The following is a 26,836-nucleotide window of genomic DNA, read 5'->3' as shown; positions in this document are numbered from 1 at the left end:
ATGTAAAATCCATCCCGAGCTCATGGGCCATACACAAAAAGGCAGCAGGCCAGATTTGGCCTGAGGGTCATAGTTCACCTGCCCCTATATATATTTTTTGTTTGTTTGAGGCAGAGTCTCACTCTGTAGCCCAAGCTGCAGTGCAACGGTGTGATCTTGGCTCACTGCAACCTCTGCCTTCCAGGCTCAAACAATTCTCGTGCCTCAGCATCCTCACTAGCTGGGACTACACGTGTGCGCCACCACACCCAGCTAATTTTTTGTATTTTAGTAGAGACTGGGTTTCCCCATGTTGCCCAGGGTGGTCTTGAACTCCTGAGCTCAGGTGATCCGCCTGCCTCAGCCTCCCAAAGTGCTGGGATTATAGGCGTGAGCCACCGCGCCTGGCCTACCAGCCCCTATATTGTTATTTATTTAGAGACATAGTCTTGATGGGTCACCCAGGCTAGAGTGCAGTGGCGCGATCTCGGCTCACTGCAACCTCTGTCTCCTGGGTTCAAGTGATTCTCCTGCCTCAGCCTCCACAGTAGCTGGGACTACAGGCGCGTGCCACCACGTCCAGCTAATTTTTGTATTTTTTAGTAGAGATGGGGTTTCACCACGTTGGCCAGACTGGTCTTGAACTTCTGACCTCAAGTGATCCGCCTGCCTCGGCCTCCTAAAGTACCGGGATTATAGGCGTCAGCCACTGCATCCAGCCACCAGCCCCTATATTAAGCTGTTTTGAACCCAACCAGGAGAAATTTGAATTTTGTACTGTTTCTAGTCAGTTATTTATAGATCCCTTCTATCTGAGGCAGAGAAAAAGTGGCTTTGATAATTTTTAAAAGGCAGGAATTTCTCAGGTGTGTTTGTCATTCAGGTAGTCTCAAAAAACAACTATGTTTGAGTGCAACATAATTTAAAAGATAGAACAGCTAAAGGAGTAAGTATAGATACATGGGTATGTCTTAGATGTTATTTTGGGACACCAAAAACTTCAGGGAAAAAAGGGTCAATGCCTTGTGAAGGTCTGAGGCTTCCAACCCACCGGAGCAAGCATGTCACTTGTGTCACTTCACTCCAACTATAACCACCAAACACAGTGGGTAATGCTCCACTGTACAAAGTATGTGAATAAAGTCAGTTTCAAGTCATATTTAATACTTTAAAACAAAAGTCTAGGAAGCCCAGTGTTTGTCATGCCACCTTTTACCTGCTTCAGTTTTGAACAATTTCAAGTTTGACGCCAGAATTATTTTCATGTGTATTACAGTGCTCTTTAAGTACATGCACCTCATGTTTCAGAGCACAGCCTTTTATTTAAACTTTAAGAGAAAAAAATGTTTTCTGGCAGTGGCTATGGCCAATTTTAGTCTCTGAAAGTTTTTCTGTTAAGAGTCCACAAACATAACAAGAAACGAACACGTGAGTAAGAAGGAATGAGAGTTGGAATGGGTCTTATGCAATACTTGAGACAGTGTGAAAGATGTTTGATAGCACATGTATTCAAAATCAAATAACTGCTCATGCAGAGAAAATCTGTGGTCATATTCAATATGCCTAAACCTAGATGGGTGTTCCTGTGACGAGGCCTGTGTCTTATTCCTCACTGTATCTTTACTTTGCAAATAGTAGGCACTGAATAAAAATTAAACAATGAATTAACTGTATGGCACTATTCGCAAGATAACAATGCCACCTGCCTCACTGAATTGGTGGTTTGAATTCTGTGACAGTAAATAATGTTCAATAATAGTAGTTATTTTTATCCTTATTTTTTTTTAAAAAGAATAAACCAAGGCTTAAAAAGATTATATAACTTGTCCAACTGAGTGATACTGAAACTCTGGTGTACTAACTTCAAAGTCCTTACTCTCTCTGATTCCTATTAGCTCAGAAACTTCATTTAATCCTGAAAATAGGCTTAGTATAACTAGGGTAAAAAAAAAAATTACCTAAGCTGATTAAAAAAAAAAAAATCCAGGCATAAACAGACAATGGTTTACCTTTCTTGGCTAACCTATACTTCTGAATAAGGAAAATGATCATTTTCTCTACATTAGGGGACAAAAGTGGTAGAAATACAAATCCCTTCTATGACCAGATAACTACATCACCAGAATGGGTGACAAAATATTTCTCTTTAAACAACTAGAACAGGCAATACTTAAGAATTACTCTTCCTCTTTTAATTAAATTCTAAGCAAAAAAAAAAAAAATCTAGTTGTTCGAAAGAGCATTATAACTATGTAAATAACTACCTCCTTGGCATATCCGTTATTTTACTCATGAGTACTTTGGCTATTGTCTGAAAAGAAAAGATTGGTTTAGAATTTTTTTTATATAACTTAATTTTTTCAAAAAAGGAAATTCCTCCAAACCCCGAAATCTGAAATTAAAACTGTTTTTGATAACTTCACTCTTGGATCCACTGTAGACTGGAGTCTACCAATAAATGTTGGTTTCAGAGGTCACTTCCAATTGTCTATCTGGTTAGCAATACAGAGCTCAATATTTTCACTAACCTCACATATAAACTTCATAACAATTTAAACTCTGAGACTTTTAAATTGTTTAATCCAGTCAATTCAAAGTTAATACATTAAATGTAGCTAAGAGACACCTGACATAGTAGGCAGTAAGCTCTAATAATGTTAGTGTCAATAACAGTCCTTTAATGCTACCCTCTTCAAAAATTGGTGAGTCAACAATTTTAAAATAAATGTTTCTTTAGCAAATTACAGTTATTGCAGTATAGCTGTCTATGACAAATACAAATTTAATAGAGAAGTTTTAAGCTTGTCAATTTGTCCTTGTTACATTTAAATAGAGAATTTAAAATAAACCCTGGAAGTTAGTTTGTAAGAAAAAGAACAATAGTATACAAAGTATAGATAACCTTCCCGCCATCTAATCAGAATATTCAAACACTTAAATTAAGACCTTCAAATTAAAGTACTAAATAGTAAATGTAGTTTAAAAAAAGGAAGTCTCTCTTTACTGCAGCCTTCTGTCATCAGTAAAACAGGAACACCCCAGGAACAGAGAAAATCTAAACCCTTCAGTTAACACAGTATTTTAACACATAGGCTTAATGTTGTAGAGGCTTTCAGAACCTCAAATCTAAGAAATTTTCAGTAGTTGCAACAACAAAAAAAATTATGTTGTTTTAGGGAAATTCACTCCGAAAGCCAAGAACTCTAACCTTTTTAGTTAAAAAGGTTTCCAGATTTTTGATGTCCTTCCTTCCTAGGCTACATTCAATAGTTCCACTGCATTCCTTTGTTACACCATTTCAGTAACAAGCTCCATGACACCCCTCCCCCAACCCCAAACCACCGCAAACTACCCCCCTTCATCAAAACACAGACAAAAACATGTTCCAATCAGCCAAAGAAAACTCTCTTTAAACTAAGGGGAAAAATCAATTGTTTTCAATTTAAAATATTTCTGGTGATTATATAATTTTTAAAGACATAACAACACTGCAGGTTTGGAGAAGGGTAAAACAACTTAAAGGATTTGTGAAGAAATGGGCAAAAGTATTCTGGTTTTGCACAGTTCCAATCAGTACAATCTTGATATTGTGTTCAGTCTTTAATTACAGACTAAGAGGTTACTTTTCAATTAGTACTTCCCAAAGCTGCATCCACTTAGGCATGAATCCCCACTGCACTTACTAGATTAGATGTCTTGACCTTTAGCCAACCATGACTTTGCACTCACCTTAGCTCTTCCTCCGGTAACCCATTTACTCTCAAACTATCGGGACGATCTCGTCTTCTCCTGTAGAGACCTGAATGTGAAAGCTCTTTAAGCTGTAATGCAGTCATACTTCTCTCCACACATCAATTGCTGACACTTTAAAGCATTTATGCTCAGCAGTGTGGCTGCCAGGGGAAAGCAGTGTCCCTTGCCGAGGGACCTCAGCACACCTGACTCAGCCTTAGAAACCTCCAGGCAGGCCAAGCTGCTGAAGCACAGCTTCCTGTTTCTCACTGGTGCACACCCTCCTCAGCAAGGCACAACTTGCCTTATCTCTGGGCCTCGCACCTTGGGGAGGGGGGAGTCGGTGACCAAGAAGGCAGGTTACTTACTTGTTTATTAATAAGCAAAATTTAATTGTTATGAATAATCACACCAATTCCTTTAAAAACCTTGCCAGGACCACTCTGAATTAAATTGGGCTAAAAAGCTCCAGTAAGGTACTCGCTAAAGAAGGGTCCTGCTGTTTTATTTGCCAGGAAATCCATCAACACTTCACAGGCAGTTGTCAGTTTAAAGAACCGCCTGGTTATAGTGAGCTCCTTAGGGACATTTTCCTTAAAAAGGAGAGGAGGGGCAGAATTCTAAAGGGAAGCAGTCCAATTCCTCCCCCTTAACACTCTACTCTAAATCCTCTTCAGAAGGGAAGGAAGTGTCTTTGGTCCACCCACCCCTCATTAAATATTACTGAAAAATTCATAACTGAAAGGAAGATGGTTTCTTCATTCATTCATTGTAATTACTGGCTGTGAATAATGCCCTCTCCTAGGGCAGGCCACCCCAGCTGACACAATGCTGTGGGCTTTAAAGTGGAATGGGTCCTATATACCCTGTATTTATCTGTACATTTGACCTCGGAAAGTGACAATGTTAGGAAGGTTTTGGGTGTGGGGATGTGGACAATAGAGGACAGGTTTGGGGCAAGTCCTTCTCATCCAGCTCAAAGTGATGCTACCCAACAGCAGGCACAGCACGGCCCTCCAATCCACTTCAGTCCCACTGGGAACATAGGACCACACCACAAACACAGGCTACCTCCCAGCAAGCTCTTAGCCAGTAGTTTGACTGCATGGTTCTAGGAATTTCTCTCTGGTCAATTTATACCAGCCTCTTTTCCTTTTAGAACCTTCTCGACAAGAGCACAGAGAAATGGGTCCAATAATATTTTTACACTAAGAGAGAGTTATTCCCATCTCTGAGAGAATCTGCTCTATATATACAAAAATTAAGGCAACCCATAGGAAAGGGAAGTCTATATCTTATTCCTTCACCCAGGACACAGATGCTAGTTCACCTGAGGGCTACCATTTGTTACGCTAGGTCCATGGCCCCAGGAAAAACAAATGACTTTTCATAATTGCCATTCAAACACAGCATATGTTTTTAAAGATGCAGGGAAAAAATTTACAAATTTGTCACTACACTAGATTTAATGAGTGATGAAACACGTTTTAAAAAATCAGTTGACAGTTACATCTGTCTCTGGAAGGGTACACAAAAAACCAGTAATACTGGCTGCTTCTGAGGGACCTGGGGAGACAGGAGCAGAAGGAAGCATTTCCACTACACACCACTCTACACCTTCTGAACTTTGAATATACTGCCACTCAAAAACAAATAGAATTTAGAAGATTTAAATACCAAACAATTTGGTTTACAGTTACAGAAACATTTGAATTTAGAACTCCTAAAGTATCCAATTCTGCCTTTTTTTTTTTTTTTTTTTGGGACAGAGTCTCCCTCTGTCACCCAGGCTAGAGTGCAGTGGTATAATCTCAGCTCACTGTAACCTCCGCCTCCCAGGTTCAAGCGATTCTCGTGCCTCAGCCTCCCCAGCAGCTGGGATTACAGGTTTGTGCCACCACGCCTGGCTAATTTTTGAATTTTTAGTAGAGATGAGGTTTTGCCATGTTGGCCAGGCTGGTCTCGAACTCCAAGCCTCAAGTGACCCAACTGCCTCGGCCTCCCAAATTGCTGGGATTACAGGCGTGTGCCACCATGCCCAGCCTTCGTTTTTTAAAATCGAGACAAGTTAAAAAAAAAAAATGAATAGAAATAACCACTAATCTTCCTTGTTTTCCCCTCACCATCAACACAGAATACACGCCTAATGAATAAAATACAAATCAATTGTATATTCATTGCAAATACAGAAATCCCAACATTAAATATGACCTGTCTCCATAGGAAATGTAAATAATTGCTTATTTTTAGAAGAGTTTTTAAAAATTAATGCAGCTTGCTGACAAGGGAAAAGAACTTGGTGACTACTAAAGGTTAACCAGACAGGAAACACCTAACTGTGTAGAATGAATCCTGCATTTGATGAGACTAGCATTAAAAGGATGTGCAGGGGATGAGACAGGGTGGGGGAGAGCAGTAACAGGGACAGTTACCAAGCCATAAAACAAACGAGCTGAAACAATTCTTGCCCTCTGACTTTTAAAAAGGCTGTACTGACAAACAGGAACTTCAGCAAATCAATGTTTATGTTCTGAAGAAACTGCCACAACTCAGTAGAAGTAAATTCTGGGCCTTTGGGGAAGGCCCTTTTAACCAGGATCTTTTTTTTTTTTTTTGAGACGGAGTCTTGCTCTGTCACCAGGCTGGAGTGCAGTGGCGCGACCTCAGCTCACTGCAACCTCCACCTCCCTGCAACCTCCACCTCCCGGGTTCAAGCGATTCCCCTGCCTCAGGCTCCCAAGTAGCTGGGATTACAGGCACGCACAACCATGCCTGGCTAATTTTTTGTATTTTAGTAGAGATGGGGTTTCACCATGTTGGCCAAGATGGTCTTGATCTCCTGACCTTGTGATCCGCCCGCCTCAGCCTCCCAACAGGCTGGGATTACAGGCATGAACCACTGTGCCCCGCCTAACCAGGATCTTTTCACTGAAGATAGAGAGAGAGAGAGAGAGAGAGGACTGCTTTCCCTCCCCAGCACCCTTCAGACAGCAGCACATCAGCACAGGGAAGGGGGGCAGATGGGCAAACACCCAGCACACACAGCAGGGCCATGACAAAGAGAGGGAGGAGGAGTCCTCATCTATTTTTCCTTTCAAATGTACTTTCCCATGGAAATGGAATTATTAATTATGCCTGAATTCTCAGATCAGGCCCTATTTAAAAGGGTTTTAAATTTCAAATAAGTGTCTTAGCATGATTTTGACAGTACAGAGGGAGGCCTGTATAAATGCATTTTCTGTGGGTTTCCAAAGAGAGATATTTTTCATTTTAGCACTCTAAAAAAATCTTTGAAGGTCAGTCCAGACTCTCATTCAATGCAGAATTCCCCACCATCATTTTCCCCATGGCCTCATCCCTATACAATATCTACGACCTGGGATTTTGTCTCTTCTTGGACACTTGCAGTGATGGGGAACTTACTACCTCATAAAACTCCCGGGGCTTTCCCCCACATGCCCAGTGGTTCTTAAGGAACAACAGTTCACAAAAACTGGTAATAAGACATTTGCCTTAACAATTGGTCTGGCCCTAATTACAACTTTTTGTCCTTTTTTCCAAACTGTTGGGTTCTTCCTGAATCTGTACTTTGACTCCAGCAGATCTCACACCCTCATCCCAGCTGAGAGGACTGGACTCCAGGAGGTCCCCGGACAGACTGTGCTTCCTCTCACTTTCTAGCCTTTGCACATATGGCTTGGTAAGACTGGAAGAAGGATCACTGGCAGGACTAACTCCTGATCATCCCACTAAGACTCACTACAAGGATCATCTCTTCCGAGAAACCTTTCTAAACCCCATATCCCTCTTACCGCTGCATCTATAGGGCCAGGGACATGGAAGACAGTCACGTTTGTTAAATAAGCTTTGTGCTTCAGTTGTTCAACCAATTAATTTTGAGAGCCTAATCATTTTACGATGTTATGTTTGAGAAGAAATCTCCAGAGTTTTGAAGGTTTTTCATTTCTGCATGTAACACTCAACGTTACCTAAATGATATTTTAAAAGATACACTTGTTCTACAGTTTTGGAAAAATTTACTTTCTTGGTGAGACTAAAACTATAAAGCTTTCATATTTGTGGAGTTGAACAGTACCTTCCACAAGTATAAACATTTTCCATTTGTGATAAGAATAAAAAATTAGCCTGGATTTTTGCCTAAACTTGTCATAGTCCAGCTTTTAGCATCCTGTTGCCATTAACCCCTTCAGATACAAGAGGGTAAAGAAACCTAATTAAACATCAAGCTGTAAATATGATCATTAATGTTACTGAATCATCAATTATTTCTCCTATACAGAGTTAAGAAAGCTGCAAGCTGGTTTCCATAGCTAACTGGGGCTCACTGCCAGTACACTAGGTACTAATGGCCCGTAAACTGGTTGAGCAGCTGTATATTTCCAGGCCATTAATTTCCTTGTGTGACATAAAAGAAGAATGTTATGTTTTGCAGCTAACTTTGCACTTGATGGAAATGAATCATTTTTAGTTTATGTTTTATCTCATAAATAATCATTTACAGGGAAAAGCAAATTTTATCTAATAAAGCAAGAATATCCCTCCATACTATGTCCAACACACATTCATCTGGCAAACATTTATTTGCCAGCCAAGCTGTCTTCCTAAGTGAGGTCTCTCAAGAGTGCTCTAGGCTATAAATTTGAAGGAAGAACAGGGCTATGTATCTGCTGCAGAAAAGGGTTCAATGATGTACCATTGTGAGTAGGCTCAAGGTCAAGCTAACTGGAGCAGAGAGTATGAGAAGGCAGAAGCAACTGTCCACAAAAACTGTTCACTGTGTGGAAAAAAAAAATCACAAAAATATGGTCCCACTCACAAGCAGATAATATTGCAACTGTCTACAAGCCCCTCTGAACTTTCTCCTTAATCAGGCTTCCTGGACCTCTGACACATCTGAGTGGATAGGCTGAGCTGTCATTAAAGCTCATATGAGGCCAGTGTGGTGGCTCACGCCTGGGATCCCAGCAATGTGGGAGGCCGAGGTGAACAGACAGCTTGAGCCCAGGAGTTTGAGACCAGCCTGGGCAACACAGTGAGACCTTATCTTTACAAGTAATACAAAATTAGCTGAGCGTGGTGGCAAGTGCCTGTAGTCCCAACTACTAGGGAGACTGAGATGGGGGTATCATGATCACTTGAGCCTGGAAGGTCGAGGCTGCAGTGAGCTATGGTCACACCACTGCACTCCAGCCTGGGTGACAGAGTAAGACCCCTATATCCAAAAAAAAAAAAAAACACCCAAAAACAAACAAACAAAAAACAACAACAAAAAAGGCCCATGCAAACTTGCCTGTGTCATTCTCATACAGCAGCCTCTTCCACAACCAGCAACATGGGGCCATCAACAGTCTTCAATTTAGACCACTAACAAATGTTCTCAAAAGCCACGGATACAATATGCAAATTTTCCAGGTACATTTCCAAATAATTTAGAATGCAATTCTAAGTAACCTAACCAATCCCACATTTTCAAGGGGCCAAGGGAGAGTACAAGGTAGGTTAGTGGAAGGATACAAGAGGTGACCAGTAGACATTTAGCTGACAGTTTCATGTTTGGAAACTCCCTTGCTGTGACTACCTTATAAGTACACATGAAGTCATTTAACTATCACAGTCCTCCATTGTTCCATTTGGATCAGAAGTGGCTGAATTAGGTGACCTCCATGGTCTTCTCTGCAGGCTAACATTACTTGGTTTTCAGACAGGACCTGTGCAACATGACTCCCTGACTAAGCACACTTCTCTCCTTCTTCATATAGTCAGAAATCTCATTCCTGAATAAAGCAGGTACATATGGGCAGGCTCTGCACATTCAGCAATTTCCCAAAGGCATCAGTGTGCCAGGCCTTTGGGGTGTGGAGGAGAACCCTGAACAGCCTCTGGGCTCCCCAGATCCTTCTCCACAAACACCTTTTCTTTGGTCACAAAGCTGCTTGAGGATAAGAGCTCTAGAGTAGATAAGGACCACAAAAAGGCATGCTGATCACCCTAGCCCCAACATAGCCCTCACCCCGCCCAAAGAGAACAGAGGGTCCTCCTCAACAGAGCGCTGACCTTTCAAGGGAAGGAACACAGAGAGAAGCTTGCAGCAGGACTGCACTTTTCCTCCCTGAGGGCAAAATATAGGGTATCTCACTCAATGTAGTAAACTTGCTTCTGGAAAACTACATGTAAAGCTAAAACTTTAGCACATAGAATAATTTTTCTTTCCCTAAATGAACTTATTTTTAAAAGGAATTCTAGTGGTACTCTTCACAAATGAGAGCTTTTCCACAAATCCAGATTTTCCCATAATTTGACTTAAAACTAGATACATCTATATGTATTGAAATCACTTTTTAGATATTGTTTCTATCCATTCTGCCTGTCCACCAACTATACATACAACTATACGCTATAGATTCTAGCATATCTATATCTGCTCAGCATATTTCTAAACTAAACCGTCATTACAAAAAAATCCAATAGGTTAAATACTTCTGTGTGAGAGGAGAAATGTAACAGTTACTTGCAAGCTAACAGTTCCGATATTCTGAAGACCAGAAAGAAAAAAAAACGGTTCTTCTCCCTGCCCTGGAATTCAAGGGGTGTGTCTTAAAAAATAAACCACAATTCCTGCCCCACCCCAGTATAGGTTCATGACTATAGCCAATATTGTCAACACATCAACTTTCACTTCAAAATTGTTTTTACCAGGTTATCAAAATACTCCCCAGGTTTTGTGTGAAGTCTAATCTTAAAGGCAACAACGCACATAACAAGCTGTGTGGCCACGTTTCTGATATCTATATTATCCCTTTATTTATTATTTTTTCCTACCTCCGATATAAAAGTTCAATTCAATGACACAAATAGAATTTAGAAATTTAAGGGTATCTAGCCCTAAAGACAAAAGTTTTTCAAAAACTTTTATTTCCTATGTAGTGTTACTATGCCAGAGTGACTGATGGCAACTGAAAATGATAATGTAAACATGTACTTGGCATAAAGGTGTGTTCATGATCTACCATTGAATGAAAAAAAGACCATAGGCTACAAGCTATGAGATTCTATTTCACATGAAAAGACCACATATGTACATATCATGTATGTGTCCACATCCTCCCCAGCATCTAGAGGAGTGTCTACCAAGACATCTCTGGTTGGCAGGGACTGGAAGCCTAGGCAGGGTCTGAGTGGTGAGAGAGCAAGTGCAGGGCAGTTCACGTGGAGGAGACGCCTGAGCATGGTGAGGACCTGTCAGGGGGATGAGACTGGCAGAGGCATGGGCCTTCCAAATCCGGACCACAGGTTTAAAGTGGATGAGAAAAAAGCAAAAGTCACATGCTGAGGGTCTGTCATCAGCCAAGTATAAGAAACAACACAGAAGGGTGCCTGGTGTGCCCCCAACCCAGCTGTGCACCTCACATACTTTTAGTGAGCGTCTAACCTAGGCTGGGGTCTGCTCTTAGCAGCAGAGACTCAGTGGCCTCGTGGAGCCTGCAGTCGAGTAGGGGACACTGGTATCAACCATATAATCACAATTTAAAACATATCAAGTAGTAGAAAGTAGGGCGCAGAGTGGATGCTGACAGCAGGGAGGGGAGCAGGACAGCAGGGGCAAGCTTCCTGAGACAGAAACATTGGATCTGATCCAAGAAACCAGGCTCAAAAGCAAGACGGCCTGACCCTGTGGCTGCGGGGAGGGCTGGGAGGTGAAATGAGACAAGAGACATGGGTGGTGGCATGTTTCAAAGGGCCTGGTGTTCTTCACCCTGAGAGCCAAGGGCAGCCCGTGTCTTAAGCAGGGTACTGACAAGATCCCATCTGTTTGCTGAGGACCCCTCTCTCTGAGGCAGCAAAGGCCCCAGGGTAAGGACCAGCACAGCTGTGCAGAGCCACATGGCAGTCCAGGGAACAGACAGCAGCTTGAACTAGCCAGGGTGGTGACAGAACAGCAAGGAGAGTGGACACAGAGATGTGTAGGAAGGGAGGGGAGAAGGGCAGACTGGACACAGAGGGCCAGGGAGGGAGGCAGGAAGCACCGACACTACTAACGTTTCTCCCCACATTCTTTTGTGGACATAGCAACAAACAGACCTGGTGAACTACAGCATGAGCCAGACGTATTTCATGTTGCCTTAATCTTGTCCACAGAAAGGTAAGCGTTTTAAACCTACTTTGACTCCAATAATAAAGACTTTTACGAGTTTACAAAAGAAAAAAGCTAGGACATAAAAATGTTTGCTTGTATTGTAAAGCTCAGTCAACTATTTATGTAATATAATTATTACTAACAACTGAGGTTGGAGTACCTACCCAGCACATTATGTGTTATTAACTTCCATCTCAACCCTATGAGGCATGTATCACAATTATACCCATTTACAGATGGGAAAACTGAGTCTTAAAGCAGTTAAACGACTTGACCAAACAATACAACCAATAAAAGAGTGTGGATCCAACCCAAGTCGATTTGACTGAAACAGGAATGTTTGAGTCATTAAACTGCACTGTCCCAGGGCCTAAAACATTCTCCCCCACAGACCATCACAAGGTCAAGTCTGAACCAGCATTGCCTCTTCAACACTGACAACCTAACCCCGGAAGCTTCTGGGAAACTGGGTGCATGACAGGCGCAGGAGCCGCAGCACAAGTCCCGGAGTGTAAACACTGACTAGAAACTACCCAGACACCTCAGCCAGCCCACACTTTCTCTCCCTCCAAATGACCCAGACCTAGTCCACGTGAATATTGTGAATGGTCGGTTTGAGGTTTCTGAAAGGAGCCTCGTGAGGTGCTCAGGTGCAGTCCCCACTCATGTGTATTCCTTTTCAGCTGCTTTTCTCCTGCAGGTTTGGAGGCAAAAGCTAGTGAAAGAAAGGGACCTTCTACGTAAATGAATTCCTAGATTCCTTAGGAGTCTTTGGGTCCAAATTACCCAAACTACTTTATTTCCTTTTAGAGTACATGGAATTTTTCAATGTTTCCAACAGTTCTGGGAAAAAAAAAAAAAGGCAGATTCTAACAGGTTTTCTTCATCATAGCAACTATGCTGAAACCAAGGGTACTGTTGAACAGCAACACGCACTGGAAGCAATACAAACAGCAAACTTCAGGAGGGCGTGGGTGTATGAAGAGGCAATGATGATATGTGACCACACCGATTTCGGTTCCTCTGAGAACACTTCATACCACAAACGCACTTTAGAGCTCAAGCCAGTCAAGCAGCCACTTGCTCCTACTGCTTCATGCAAAAGAACTCTGGTAAAGAAGGTGATTCTAATTCTAAAACACAAATCCAACCAGTCACTCCGTGAGACTAATAAAAGAAAGGCCTGAAGTTTTAATCCTCCAATCCTGATCTCAAGAACCCCTGCCAAGAGAAAAAACTCACTCTTAGGGCATATATATATATATAATTTTAGATCACGGTTCACAGCAACTTCTGCCTCCCTGGCTCAAGCAATCCTCCTACCTCAGCCTCCTAGTAGCTGAGACTACAGGCTCACGCCACCACACCCAGCTAATTTCTGTATTTTTGTAGAGACAGGGTTTTGCCACGTTGCCCGGGCTGGTCTCGAATTCCCGAGCTCAAGCGATCTCCACGCCCTGGCCTCCCACAGAGCTGGGATTACAGGCGTGAGCTACTGCACCCAGCCTAGAGCCAGTATTTTTGATTGATCAAAACATACTAGGGAACTATGTTCTACTGAATAAAAATTCCCAAAATAGAAGTGAAATACCTCAAAATGTAATGAGACCACTATATAGAACCAAAGCAAATGCACTATTTCTAAGGAAAGTGAAAAAAAACATTGATACGTTATTTTTTAAATCAGAGCCTTGGGGAAGACCCAGTTCCTTCCCCAGGGCTCAGTATGATTTAGGAAATAGCAACTTGGTCAAGAGCTACGTGTACTGAGTGCTTCTTATGCGCCCAGAACTGTGATAAGCACTTTGCATACACTTACCAAATTTAGTTTTTACAATAATCCAATGAAATAGTACTATTATTATTCCCATTTCAAAGGTGATGAGACAGACATAGAAAGTGTAACTTACTATACAGTTACTACATAATTGAGTGAAAAACTGAAACCTGGCCTCAGCCTGGTTTTAAACCATAACAGTGTACTGCCTTCTAGTCAGAAAATGGTTATTTTTCTCAGCAGTAGATGAGAACTTATAATCAGAAATCATTTAAAAATTCAACCATGGCTAAACACAATGTGGTATCCTGGACTAGATGATGGCATAGAAAAAAGACACGATGAAGGTAATGGAAGGTGCTGACAAGAGGGGAAGCTAGGTGAGGACTATGTGAGGATCATCTGAGCTCCTGACCTCTGCAACTTTTCTATAAATCTAAAATTATTCCAAAATAAGGTTTATTTTAAAAATTCAAAACTTTAATTCTACATGACAACAGAGCTGGTATCTCTGTCAACGACTGGAGGAAAAACAGAGAAGGGGTTTTCCTGCAGATTAAGAGAGACTTAACAGACATATCAATCAAATGTATTATTAAACTATGGCCTTTGTTTAGATCTTGGTTTAAAGAAAACAAATGTAAAAGGCTACTCTTGGGACAAGTGAGGATATTTGATTATGGGTGGGGTACTGGATGGTGATAAAGAATTATCACTCATTTGTTAGATATGGTAATAGCATGTCCATCTTCTCAGAGACCAGCTTATAAAAGAAAATGTCCATCTCCTCAGGGACCAGCCCTGAGGTATTTTGGGATGAAATGACCTGATGTCTGGGATTTGCTTTTAAATAATTAAGAAAGAAAAGAAAAAAGAATATGTGAAGCAAATATGGCAAGACAGTATTAAGTGTGGGTGGTGAGTATAAGAGGATTGTTTCTTCTATTTTTATATTAGAATGAAAATTTTCAGGCTAGGTGCAGTGGCTCAAGCCTGTAATTCCAGCACTTTGGGAGGCCAAGGCAGAAGAACTGCTTGAGGCCAGGAGCTTGAGACCACCTTGACCAACATAGTGAGACCCCCATCTCTATTTTTAGAAAATAAAAAAGAGTATTTTTATAATAATACACACATACACACACAAACACATACACAAACACACACACACACATATATTTTTTGTAACCGAGTCTCACTTTGTCGCCCAGTCTGGAGTGCAGTGGCACGATCTGGGCTCACTGCAAGCTCCACCTCCCAGGTTCACGCCATTCTCCTGCCTCAGCCTCCCAAGTAGCTGGGACCACAGGTGCCTGCCACCACACCCGGCAATTTTTTTTGTATTTTTAGTAGAGACAGGGTTTCACCATGTTAGCCAGGATAGTCTTGATCTCCTGACCTCGTGATCCGCCCACCTCGGCCTCCCAAAGTGCTGGGATTACAGGCATGAGCCACCGCACCCGGCCAATAAAATATTTTTAAGTTAAAAAAAAAAGTTCAACCGTGGGGATGAAAACAAGCATAACTTCCTTAAAGCCAGAACGTCATACACTGCTGTATACGTGTGCAGTGTGATGCCCCAATGGCACAGCAGAAGGCATCACGTCAGGACTCCTGGGTTTTCTGGGTGCTTCCTCTAATGAGAGATCTGAAGTATCATATCTGAGGATGTTAAATAGATTGCCCAAGATCATATGAAATACATTAAGGGATATGTTACATTGTGAAAGAATGGCACCAGGAAAAGGGAGGAGAGAATATTCTAGGTGGAGAGGAGAATGCAAAGGCATGGGAAGGTGGAGAAGTGAGCCAGGGAACAGTGGGCGCCTCACTCTGGAAACAGTAGGAGCAATGACTGCGGGGAGCCGGGAAGTTTAGAGTCAGCTTTTGAAGAGTGAGAGCCAGGCTGATGGGTTTATGTGACAGGTGATAAGCCGCACAAGGTTAGAATTCCGGGTGGGGAGGGGTGCAATCCTGGAGACAACCAGTTGTGGAAGCAGCTCCAGGCAGCAACACCTGCCATGGGGGAGGGGAGAGAAGACTCCAGAGGAGAAGCCTTTATGCTTTGCCAGGTAAACAGGTTGCTAAGAAAAAAATCAAACAAGATTAGCACACACAACACAGGAAATTATTTTGCATGTATTTAGCCAGATCATGCCCCAAACAAGAACACTTCAAACCCTCAGTACTCTCGAATCACCGATCCCACCCTCTTTTTCTATTACTCTTGGGAGATAACCCCACCTACGTTAGAGAAAACAGAAGTCTTCAGAAAGACGCCACCTCAGCTGTCACCAAGCTATTGTCCCTACTTCTCTTTCAGAGTGCCCTCTGTTCAACTGCAAATTAAAATATAGCACAAAATTAGCCCTGCCCCAAGTCTGCGTTACTGTCATCTTGTTCTAGTGGCAGTAATGACAGTAATAATCATGGTGTTAATGCTTCACATACTATTTCATTTGATCCCCCTAACACCCTGTGAAATGAGCGGTATCCCTATTTCTCGGAAGTAGAAACTGGGCTCCCAACTGATGAGTGACGGAATGGGCATCAGGGGCCCCATCTATGATCACTCTACTACCCTGCTTCTCTCAAGATCAAGAAAACAGATTTCTAAAATTGTGATGTCTTCAACGAAATGCTGTATAGCTGTAAAAGAAAATTTACTGAAGCACAAATCTACATAAATAAATGTTTTAAAAATGTGAGTGGGCTGGGCACGGTGGCTCACGCCTGTAATTCCAGCACTTTGGGAGGCCGAGGTGGGCAGATCACGAGGTCAAGAGATCGAGACCATCCTGGCCAACATGGTGAAACCTCGTCTCTATTAAAAACATAAAAATTAGCTGGGTGTGGTGGTGGGCGCCTATAGTCCCAGCTACTCGGGAGGCTGAGGCAGGAGAATAGCTTGAACTCGGGAGGCGGAGGTTTCAGTGAGCCGAGATCACGCCATTGTACTCCAGCGTGAGCGACAGAGTGAGACGCCGTCTCGAAAAAAAAAAACAAAAAAAAAACAGTGAGTGAAAAAGGCAACTTGCACAGTAACACAAACAGTACATACCAAGTAAAATATAAATGAAAGAAGGAATCCCATGCACTGTTAAGAATACATAAATGTGTAATGAAAGTATAAAGATGTGCACAAAAGTGAGCCAAACTCCATTAAGGAAAGGGTTTCCTTGTGGAGGAAAACAGGAGGAGGGAATGTGATTGGAAGAGGAAACTGAACCAAGAGACCTCAACTCTGTTTGTAAGGTTTTATTTCTTGAGGTGGGTGGTAGATATCTGGAGGTTCCTTTTATTAATTTCAGTATCTTCATTATTTTTAAAAGAAGGAAAGATGAAGATGCAAAGCAAACACTCTGAGTATGTAAGTCCACAAAGTTTCAAAGCACTGTGCCTGCCACCATGTGGCTCCTGAAGATGTTACAGGCACACAATTTTCAGAGGACGAAAGAAACGGGCATTAACTCTGAGACCAATATCACATGAATGTTACCCACAGTGAAAGCCCAAGGAGCCCCTACTTGATACATAACCAATATTAAAATCATATCCATTTCCAAATAATGCTTAATAAAACAGAAGACATAAAACATTATGCTAGAAGCCCACTCAAAGGAAGACGAGAAAAGTTAAGGGATATAAACCATAAGACTAGCAAAAACAGATGGGAAAGACTGGGTTTCAGGCACAATTAACTTAACAGGTAAATGAGACCTGTGAACTGACTTTAAGACCTGGAAGTAAATAAGCAAAAAGAATACAGTAAAATGGAACTCCACCCATGGTATTAATAATTTCACTTGTAAAACTTAGTACTTTTAATAGGCAAATTTATCAGAGAGATCAATACCTCTTTTCTAGTTATATCTAGGTTAGAGAGAAATACCTAAAAATTAAACCATGGTGAATCCTACTAGATGCACAAAAATACACCCTGGTGTAAAAATCACTTCTATATGTGCACACATGTACTATTTATGTGATGAAGATACCAGACAACTGGTGTGCTCAGTTATGTTCTATTTGTGTTTCATTTGGAGGGGGAACAGCTCAATATTGTGCAGCAGCACTCACCATGTCATGTATCTTGATTCGATGTGTCCCTCATCACCTGGCTATCCAAGCTAAGCTCTCCATGCTCATAGATAGCACCCTCTCACTGTATCCTCACATGCAGGAAGGGGCAAGTGAGGCAAGCAGGCTCCCTTGGGCCTATTTTATAAGGGCACTAATCTCATTCATGAAAGCTCTGTTCTCATGACCTAATCATCTCTCCAAAGGCTCCAGCTCCTAATACCCTCACTTTGGGGTTAGAAGTTCAACATATGAATTTTGGGGAGACATATTCAGACCACAGCAGCATGGTACATGAGACATACCCTTTACTGCATACTCACCTGTGTGGCCTCATTCCAATCACTTTTTCCCTTCTAACAACTAATTGTGCTGTACTTTAATTTCCCAACCACTTCCCTAGACTCAGCACACTCTTTTGTGTTTCCAGATCTACCATTTCTCTATGTGGATGAACCTCCAGCCTCTCTCCTCACATAGGACTCCCACAATATTCCCATTTGGTGGAGCCCTCCAGAGCTCCTCCAGGAAGGCAGTGGAAGCTGTTCTCACCTCTGGGATCCTACTGAACTTTAGACAAATCTGTTTTGTTGCACTTGCTGTATTGTGTGTTGTTTATATGTTGGTTGCTCTTCCTCACTGAAATGTGAGCTCTTCAAGCCTGGCAACAGTAGGTACCTAAGAAATGCTTCTTGAATGGTTGAATTCAGTTCAGAAGCTTCACAGAAACATGACAGTACTAATAAAATTGTAAAAGTACCTTACAAATTGTGATTTTTTCTTACTAACGTATACACACATGCACATATACTGAAATCTGCCCCCTTCCAAAAAAAGTCCTCGGTTCAGTGACAGAGTTTGCTGGTGAATCCAGCTTGCTTCTTATAAAGAATCCCACACCTTGGTGAATTTTTAAAAATGTAAAGTCTGACCTTCAGCTTCTGAAGCTGAGCAATCAATGTTGTCAGCACACCTAAGGTAGATCTGCCACTCAAGCATCCTCATTCACCAACTTTTAGAACTGATGTGTAAAACCAGAACTCCAACTTGCAAACTAAAATATCTAGCTTTCATAAGTAGTGTGTTCTCTCCTAGACACAGGTCAAATGAAAACCTAAGTTATAATTAGAAGGTTGTCTGGTGTGCCTGAATTCATAAAAATAGTTATACAGTCTGAATACTCACTGACTACGACAGCCAGATTCACCTCCCCCAAATTGGGGGCAGAGCTGGCAGCAGGAACCTGGTACTTGGGCCCGAGGGCCACGCTGCCTGGCCCCCAGGCCTGTTTGCCAGCTTCACCTCTGTGACTGCCCATACACCTGCTGCTTCCATGCTCACCGGGCCTTTCAGATGGTCATGTCCTTTCTTTACATACACATCCAGAGCCACTCCATCCCCTTTAGGAGACTACAGAGCTCTACTCCTGTGTCAAGTTTGAAGTTTCACTCTCAGAGCATCTGACTTCTTTTCTTTCCAAGTTGCTCTTGGGTCCCTCACTGCAGTCAAGTATGGCCCACAATACACAGATAAAACGAACTTGGTTATAAGGATGAAGACTATACCGGATGGCATTCTCTAAGTGGGGCATCACTAAGTCCAAACACTGACACATTCTTCTGCTTGTGTTTCTGCTTATGTGAAGCCATGTGCTGGGCATGTAGTAGGTACTGGGCAGACATTTTTGGAATGAATAAAGAGGAAAATGGGGACAGCATAAGAAGCTGAAAGGAATAAACTTCAGTAAGTTTCAAAATATGGAAATTTAAAAAAAATTTTTATAAAAAATTAGGTATTTTGAGTGAGCTCTTTAGCTTGACACACGTAGGTTTCTAAGATGCAAGCGACAGAAACCACCTTGGGTTAATTTTAAGCAGAAGAGATATTTAATAAATGATACTTGAATGCTCACAGACTCTGCAGGATTAACAAAGAACCGAGCTTGTTACAACACCTTGCCCAGCGGGGGAAGCCTGTCCCCAGCCCTACACCTCTGGACACAGTGTACCACATGGACCAATGCTGGGTACTGGGCTGTGCTGCTCACACCGGGTTCCACTGCTGCCCCTAAACAATGGGTGCCATGAGTGCTGTTACAACCGTGCTCTCCAGAAATGATTCCAGGCAATCCCTATTTCTTTGCATCTCTAACTTTCAGGTCACAGTCCAATACAGGTGTACCTGATGGCCAGAGCTCAAGGCACATTCCTGTGCCTCAGCTGCAGCTGCAGGGGAGGTTAGGAAGGCAGGCATCTGGCCCTTCCAGATTCTCAAGAGGGAGCAAGCTTCAGTATCCTATTCAGACTCACAAGGTGGGGAATCACCAGACAACTGGATTCCAATGAAAAAGGAACTATGTGGCATTAATCCCTGACCCATCAATCCTTCCTGCAGGTAAATTGCTCTTACCTGGCAGAGATCGAATTTCAGACTACCAAGTGCTCCGTACAGTTGAGACGCTGCCTTACTGTCTGTCCAACAGACTCCACTCCTGCTGGTCCCCTGCTCCTCCTTCATCCAACTCAGAGGAGCAGGGGCAATGGGGGCAGTCTTAGACAACTCTCTAGTGCTCTTCCAGGACAGAAAAAAGGAAGCTAACTAATGCTAGTTACAAGAAACCCATCTTGAGGAAGGGGGATGAGGAGTAAGACTTGTTTTAAGGTAATTAAAATATGTTAATATCCAGTCATTTCTATTAGAACAAAATTTAATTTGAGAGACTAAGGATAAAAGATCTGAATGCAGTAACCATCTAAAATTTGAAAATGTTAATGTTTTCAAAAATTGCTACAACTCCTCTATGGCACGAATCATCAAACTTCTGTAAAAGGCCAGATAGTAAATATTTTAGGCCTTGCAGGCTATAGTCTTTGTGGTGACTAGTCAACCATGCCCTCGTGGTTCAAAAGCAGCCACAAACAATAGTAAAGAAGTAAATGTGGCTATGTCCCAAGAAAACTTTATTTATAAATAGAGCACTGAAATTTGAATTTCATATAATTTTCATATCATCCTTTTATTTTTTTCTCAACCATTAAAAAAGGTCAAAATATTATTAGCTCACAGGCTGTAAAAAAAAAATAGGAGGCCAGAATAAAACTAGAAATAAATAACGAGGAATTTTGGAAACTATATAAATACATGGAAATTAAACAATATGCTCCTGAATGACTAGTGGGCCAGTGAAGAAATTAAGGAAAATGAAAAATTTCTTCAAACAAATGATAACGGAAACATAACATACCAAAACCTATGAGATATAGGAAAAGCAGTACTAACAGGGAGGTTTATAGCTCTAAATGTTTACATCAACAACAAAAAACCCTTCAAATAAATAACCTAACAATGCATCTTAAAGAACTAGAAAGGCAAGCGCAAACCAAACCCAAAATTAATAATAGAAGAAAAGAAACAATAAAGTTCAATAAAAAATTTTTTTGAAAATTAAACAAAATTGATAAACCTTTAGCCAGACTGAGAAAAAGAGAGGACCCAAATAAATAAAATCAGAGATTAAAAGGAGGCCAGGCATGGTGGCTCACAGTACTTTGGGAGGCCAAGGTAGGCAGATCATTTGAGGTCAGGAGCTCAACACCAGCCTGACCAAGAGGTAAAACTCTGTCTCTACAAAAAAATAAAATAAAATAAAAATTAAAAAATAAAAAAAACTTAGCCAGGCATGGTGGCACACACTTGTAATCCCAGCTAGTCAGGAGGCTGAGGCAGGAGAATCACTTGAACCCAGGAGGCGGAGGTTGCAGTGAGCCAAGATCACTCCAGGCTAGGTGACAGAGCAAGACTCTGTCTCAAGTGGGAAAAAAAAAAAAGATGAAAAGGAGACATTACAACTGATACTGAAGAAATTTAAAGGATCATTAGTGGCTACTATGAGCAACTATATGCCAATAAATTGGAAAATCTAGAAGGAATGGAAAAATTCCTAGATACATACAACCTACCAAGATTGAACCATGAAGAAATCCAAAACCTGTACAGACCAGTAACAAGTAATGAGATCAAAGCCATAATAAAAAATCTCCCAGATGATGGCTTCACTGCTGAATTATACCAGACATTTAAAGAAGAACTAATATTAATCCTACTCAAACTATTCTGAAAAATAGAGGAGAGGCGAATACTTCCAAACTCATTCTACAAGGCCAGTGTTACCCTGATAACAAAACCAGAAGAAGACACATCGAAAAAAAGCAAACCTGGCCAGGCGAGTGGCTTGTGCCTGTAAATCTCAGCATTTTGGGAGGCCAAGGCAGGCAGATCATTTGAACCCAGGTGTTCCAGACCAGCCTGGGTACCATGGCGAAACCCTAAAAATACAAATACATCCCTACAAAAAATACAGAAAATTAGCCGGGCATGGTGGCACATGCCTATACTCCCAGCTGCTCAGGAGGATGAGATGGGAGGATTGCTTGAACTCAGCAGGTTGAGGTTTCAGTGAACCACGATTGAACTACTCACTCCAACCTGGGTGACACAGCAAGACCCTGTCTCAATTAAAAAAAAAATAATAAAAGAAAACTACAGGTCAATATCTCTGATGATTTTGATGCAAAATTCTTCAACAAAATACTACGAAACAGAATTCAACGATCATTCATTGTAATCAAGTGGGATTTATCCCTAGGATGCAAGGATGGTTCAACATATGCAAATCAATCAATGTGATAAATCAATCAATGTGATACATCATATCAACAGAATGAAGGATAAAAACCTTATGATCATTTCAACTGATGCTGAAAAAGCATTTGATAAAATTTGGCATCACTGGCCGGGAGCAGTGGCTCACGCCTGTAATCCTAGCACTTTGGGAGGCCGAGGCAGGCGGATCACGAGGTCAGGAGATCGAGACCATCCTGGCTAACACAGTGAAACCCCATCTCTACTAAAAATACAAAAAATTAGCCGGGCTAGGTGGCGGGCGCCTGTAGTCCCAGCTACTCGGGAGGCTGAGGCAAGAGAATGGCGTGAACCCCGGCGGGCAGAGCCTGCAGTGAGCCGAGATTGCACCACTGCACTCCAGCCTGGGCGACAGCGAGACTCTGTCTCAAAAAAAAAAAAAAAAAAAATTTCACATCACTTCATGATTTTAAAAAACCTTCAAAAAACTGGGTATAAAAGCATACCTCAACATAATAAAAGCCATATATGACAGACCCACAGCTAGTATCATACTGCGGGGAAAAACTGAAAGCCTTTGCTCTAAAATCTGGAACATGACAAGGATGCCCACTTTCACTACTGTTATCGACACAGTAGTGGAAGTGCTAGCTAAGGCAAGCAGAGAAGAGAAATAAAGGGCATCCAAATTGGAAAGGAAGTCTTCAAATTGTCATTGTTTGCAGATGATATGATTTTATATTTGGAAAAACCTATAGACTTCACCAAAAAACTATTAGAGTTGATAAATTATGTAAAGTTGGAGTATACAAAATCAACATACAAAAGTCACTACCATTTCTATATGCCAATAGTGAATGACCTGAAAAAGAAATTTAAAAAGTACTCCCATTTACAATAGATACAAATAAAATAAAATACCCAGGAATTAATTTAACCAAAGAAGTGAAACATCTCTACAATGAAAACTATAAAACACTGATGAACAAAATTGAAGAGAACACCAAAAAATGGAAAGACATTCCATGGGTTGAAAGAATCAATATTGTTAATATGTCCATACTACTCAAAGCAATTTATAGATTCAATAAAATCCTTATCAAAATACCAATGACATTCTTCACAGAAATAGAATAAACAATTCTAGACTGGGTGCAGTGGCTCACACCAATAATCCCAGCACTCTGGGAGGCCAAGGTGGGTAGATCACCTGAGTTCAGGAGTTCGAGACCAGCCTGGCCAACATGGTGAAACCCTGTCTCTACCAAAAATACAAAAATTAGCCGGACGTGTGCGTGGAGGAAAAGTTAAATACTAAATTTGAACTCAATTGAACACGGATACAAACAATGGTCACCAAGTCCTGAAACAGGTTGTGTGAGCCCCTTGAGGCATTCAACCAGCGCTGTTTCGGAGAAATCTCTATTTCAATCTATTCTTACACGTTAGTTATTGAAAAACAATAGACAATCACAAAAACAAGTTATGACCTTTTTGTGTTCCTTAAGGCCAGTCACGAAGGGCACTCGTGACTGGGTCTCATGCCAAACAACTTGTTACAAAAACAGCTAGAGTCCCAGACTGCACCGAAACTTCATGAGACCTTCCCTCGCTGTGCACAGACAAGTGGCTGACTCTCGAGCCCAGGCTGTTGCTTCCCGGTCTGGTGATGAATCCTCCATAGTTTGGTGAGTGTAAAAAATATATATATGTATCTTTTCCCTTCTCCCCTTCTCATTGCAATTTGTTTATTATATCATTTGTTTATCATATCTGCATTGCCATTTATGTGGGATAAAGCTTGTCTACCCTTAAAGGTATTGTGTGTGTGTTTTTCTTCCCTCCTCGGGCATCTCCCGCACAGAACAGCATGGTGGTGGGTGCCTGTAATCCCAGCTACTCAGGAGGCTGAGGCAGGAGAATCACTTGAACCCAGGAGGCAGAGGTTGCAGTGAGCAGAGACTGCGCCAATGCACTCCAGCCTGGGTGACAGAATAAGACTGTGAAAGAAAAGTGAAGAGAAGAGAAGAGAAGAGAAGAGAAGAGAAGAGAAGAGAGGAACAAACGATTCTAAAAATTTATGTGGATTCACAAAACACCTGGAATAGCCAAAGCTATCTTAAGCAAAAAGAACAAAACTGGGGGAATCACATTACCTGATTTCCAATTATACCAGAGAGCTATAGTAACCAAAACAGCATGGTATTGGCATAAAAACAGCCATATAGACCAATGGAACAGAATAGAGAACCCAGAAACAAAATCCACACACCTACAGTGAAGTCATTTTCCACAAAGGTGCCAAGAACATACACTGAGGAAAAGACATTCTCTTCAATAAATGGTGCTGGGAAAACTGGATATCCATAATGCAGAAGAATGAAACTAGACCCCTACCTCTCACCATAAACAAAAATCAAATCAAAATGAAATAAAGACTTAAATCTAAGATCTTAAACTATGAAACTAGTATAAGGAAATGTCTGGGAAACTCTCAAAGACATTGGTCTGGGCAAAAACTTATTGAATAACACCCCACAAGCACAGGCAACCAAAGGAAAAATGCACAAATGGGATCACATTAAGTTAAAAAGCTTCTGTGAGGCCAGGCACGGTGGCTCACGCCTGTAATCCCAACACTTTGGGAGGCCAAGGTGGGCAGATCACCTGAGGTAAGGAGTTCAAGACAAGCCTGGCCAACATGGCGAAACCCCGTTTCTACTAAAAATACAAAAAATCAGCCGGGCGTGGTGGCGGGTGCCTGTAGCCCCAGCTACTGGGTAGGCTGGGGCAGGAGAATCGCTCCAGCCCAAAAGGCAGAGGTTGCAGCGAGCAGAGATTGCGTCACAGCACTCCAGCCTTGGTGATAGAGTGAGACTCCATCTCAAAAAAAAAAAAAAACAAGAAACAAAAAAAACCCAACAAATACAGCTTCTGTACAGCAAAGGAAAACAATCAACAAAGTGAAAAGACAACCACAGAATGGGAGAAGATATCTGCAAACTAACCGGCTATCTGACAAGGGATTAATAACCAGAATATATGAGGGGCTTAAACAACTCTATAGGAAAAAAATCGAATATAATAATCTGATCAGAAAATGGGCAAAATATATGAAAAGACATTTCTCAAAAGAAAACATACAAATGGCAAATAGGCCTATGAAAAGGTGCTCAACATCACTGATCATCAGAAAAATGCAAATCAAAACTACAATGAGATCTCATCTCACCCCCGTTAAAATGGCTTATATCCAAAAAGACAAGCAATAACAAATACTGGTGAGGATGTGGAGAAAAGGGAACCCTTGTACACTGTTGGTGGAAATGTAAATGAGTACAATCACTGTGAAGAACAGTATGGAGGCTCTTCAAAAAACTAAAAATAGAGCTACTATAGGATCCAGCACTCCTACTGCTGGGTACATACACTAAAGAAAGGAAATCAGTATATCAAAGAGATATCTGCACTCCTATGTTTATTGCAGCACTGATCACAATAGCCAAGATTTGGAAGCAACTTAAATGTCCATCAACAGACGAATGTAAAGAAAAAATGTGGTACTTATACACAATGGACTATTATTCAGCCATAAAAAAGAATGAGATCCAGTCATTTGAAACAACATGGATGGAACTGGAGATCATTATGTCAAGTGAAATAAGCCAGGCACAGAAAGACAAACATCGCTTGTTCTCACTTATTTATCTAAAAATCAAAACAATTTAACTCACGGACACAGAGAGTAGAAGGATGGCTACCAGAGGCTGCAAAGGGTAGTAGTGAGACGGGGAGTGGGAAGGGAATGGTTAATGGGTACAAAAACATTAGTTAGAAAGAATGAATAAGACCTAGTATTTGATAGCACAACAGGGTGACTACAGTCAATAATAATTAAATTGGACACTTAAAAATAACTAAAATAATACAATTAGATTGTTTGTAACATAAAGAATAAATGCTTGAGGGGATAAATATCGCCCCCCCAATAAAATAATTAAACAGAAACAGGAGGTAGATTTGGCCCACAGACTAAAGTTTAGAGACTTCTCCTCAATAGGAAGAACTAAATACCATATTTGACAAACTTAAACAAAACATCATTATTATAGAGCCTTGAGAAAACAGATTTTTCTTTTTAAGATGCTAACTCCTTAAACAAAATAGCGGACACCACAATTCCTGAAGGAATGAATACCTTAAAGACCCACACAACCACAGCTTTTTGAAAGACCAGGGCTACGTTTACAATGACAGGAGAAACAGACGCAGCTTCCATGATGCCTGAACTGGCATAAACAACAGAAGAAATGAACAGTGTCAGACTGGCACACATCTGCCTGGCCAGGGCCTCACTCCCACACTCCGTCTGTTCTCCCAAAAGGATTCCCCTGCTCCCCAGATGGCTAGTATCCAACCATCAGGGCTTAATCCTAAGCAAAATATCGAACTAGCTGTTTTCTCCTCACTGGCCT

General features: G+C 41.4%; 1 protein-coding gene across 6 annotated transcripts in view; it reads right to left on the bottom strand.

Annotated features, from left to right (window-relative positions):
* The window catches only part of LIMS1 (LIM zinc finger domain containing 1), a 153,152-nt gene that overhangs the window by 62,162 nt on the left and 64,154 nt on the right, over positions 1-26,836 (bottom strand). The window contains exon 1 of one of the 6 annotated variants that reach the window (XM_032177735.2): positions 3,709-3,919. The exons of 4 other annotated variants lie outside the window; for them this stretch is intronic. In XM_032177735.2, coding sequence (XP_032033626.1) covers positions 3,709-3,815 — 107 coding nt within the window. In that variant the 5' untranslated portion in view covers positions 3,816-3,919. Of the gene's footprint in view, positions 1-3,708; positions 3,920-26,836 lie in introns of those variants that run through there. One more of the 6 variants, XM_058429089.1, reaches the window with a different exon arrangement.

This window comes from Hylobates moloch, unplaced genomic scaffold (genome assembly GCF_009828535.3).
Source record: "Hylobates moloch isolate HMO894 unplaced genomic scaffold, HMol_V3 SCAFFOLD_15, whole genome shotgun sequence".
Classification (NCBI taxonomy): Eukaryota; Metazoa; Chordata; class Mammalia; order Primates; family Hylobatidae; genus Hylobates; species Hylobates moloch.
This window is presented reverse-complemented; position numbering and strand designations above follow the sequence as displayed.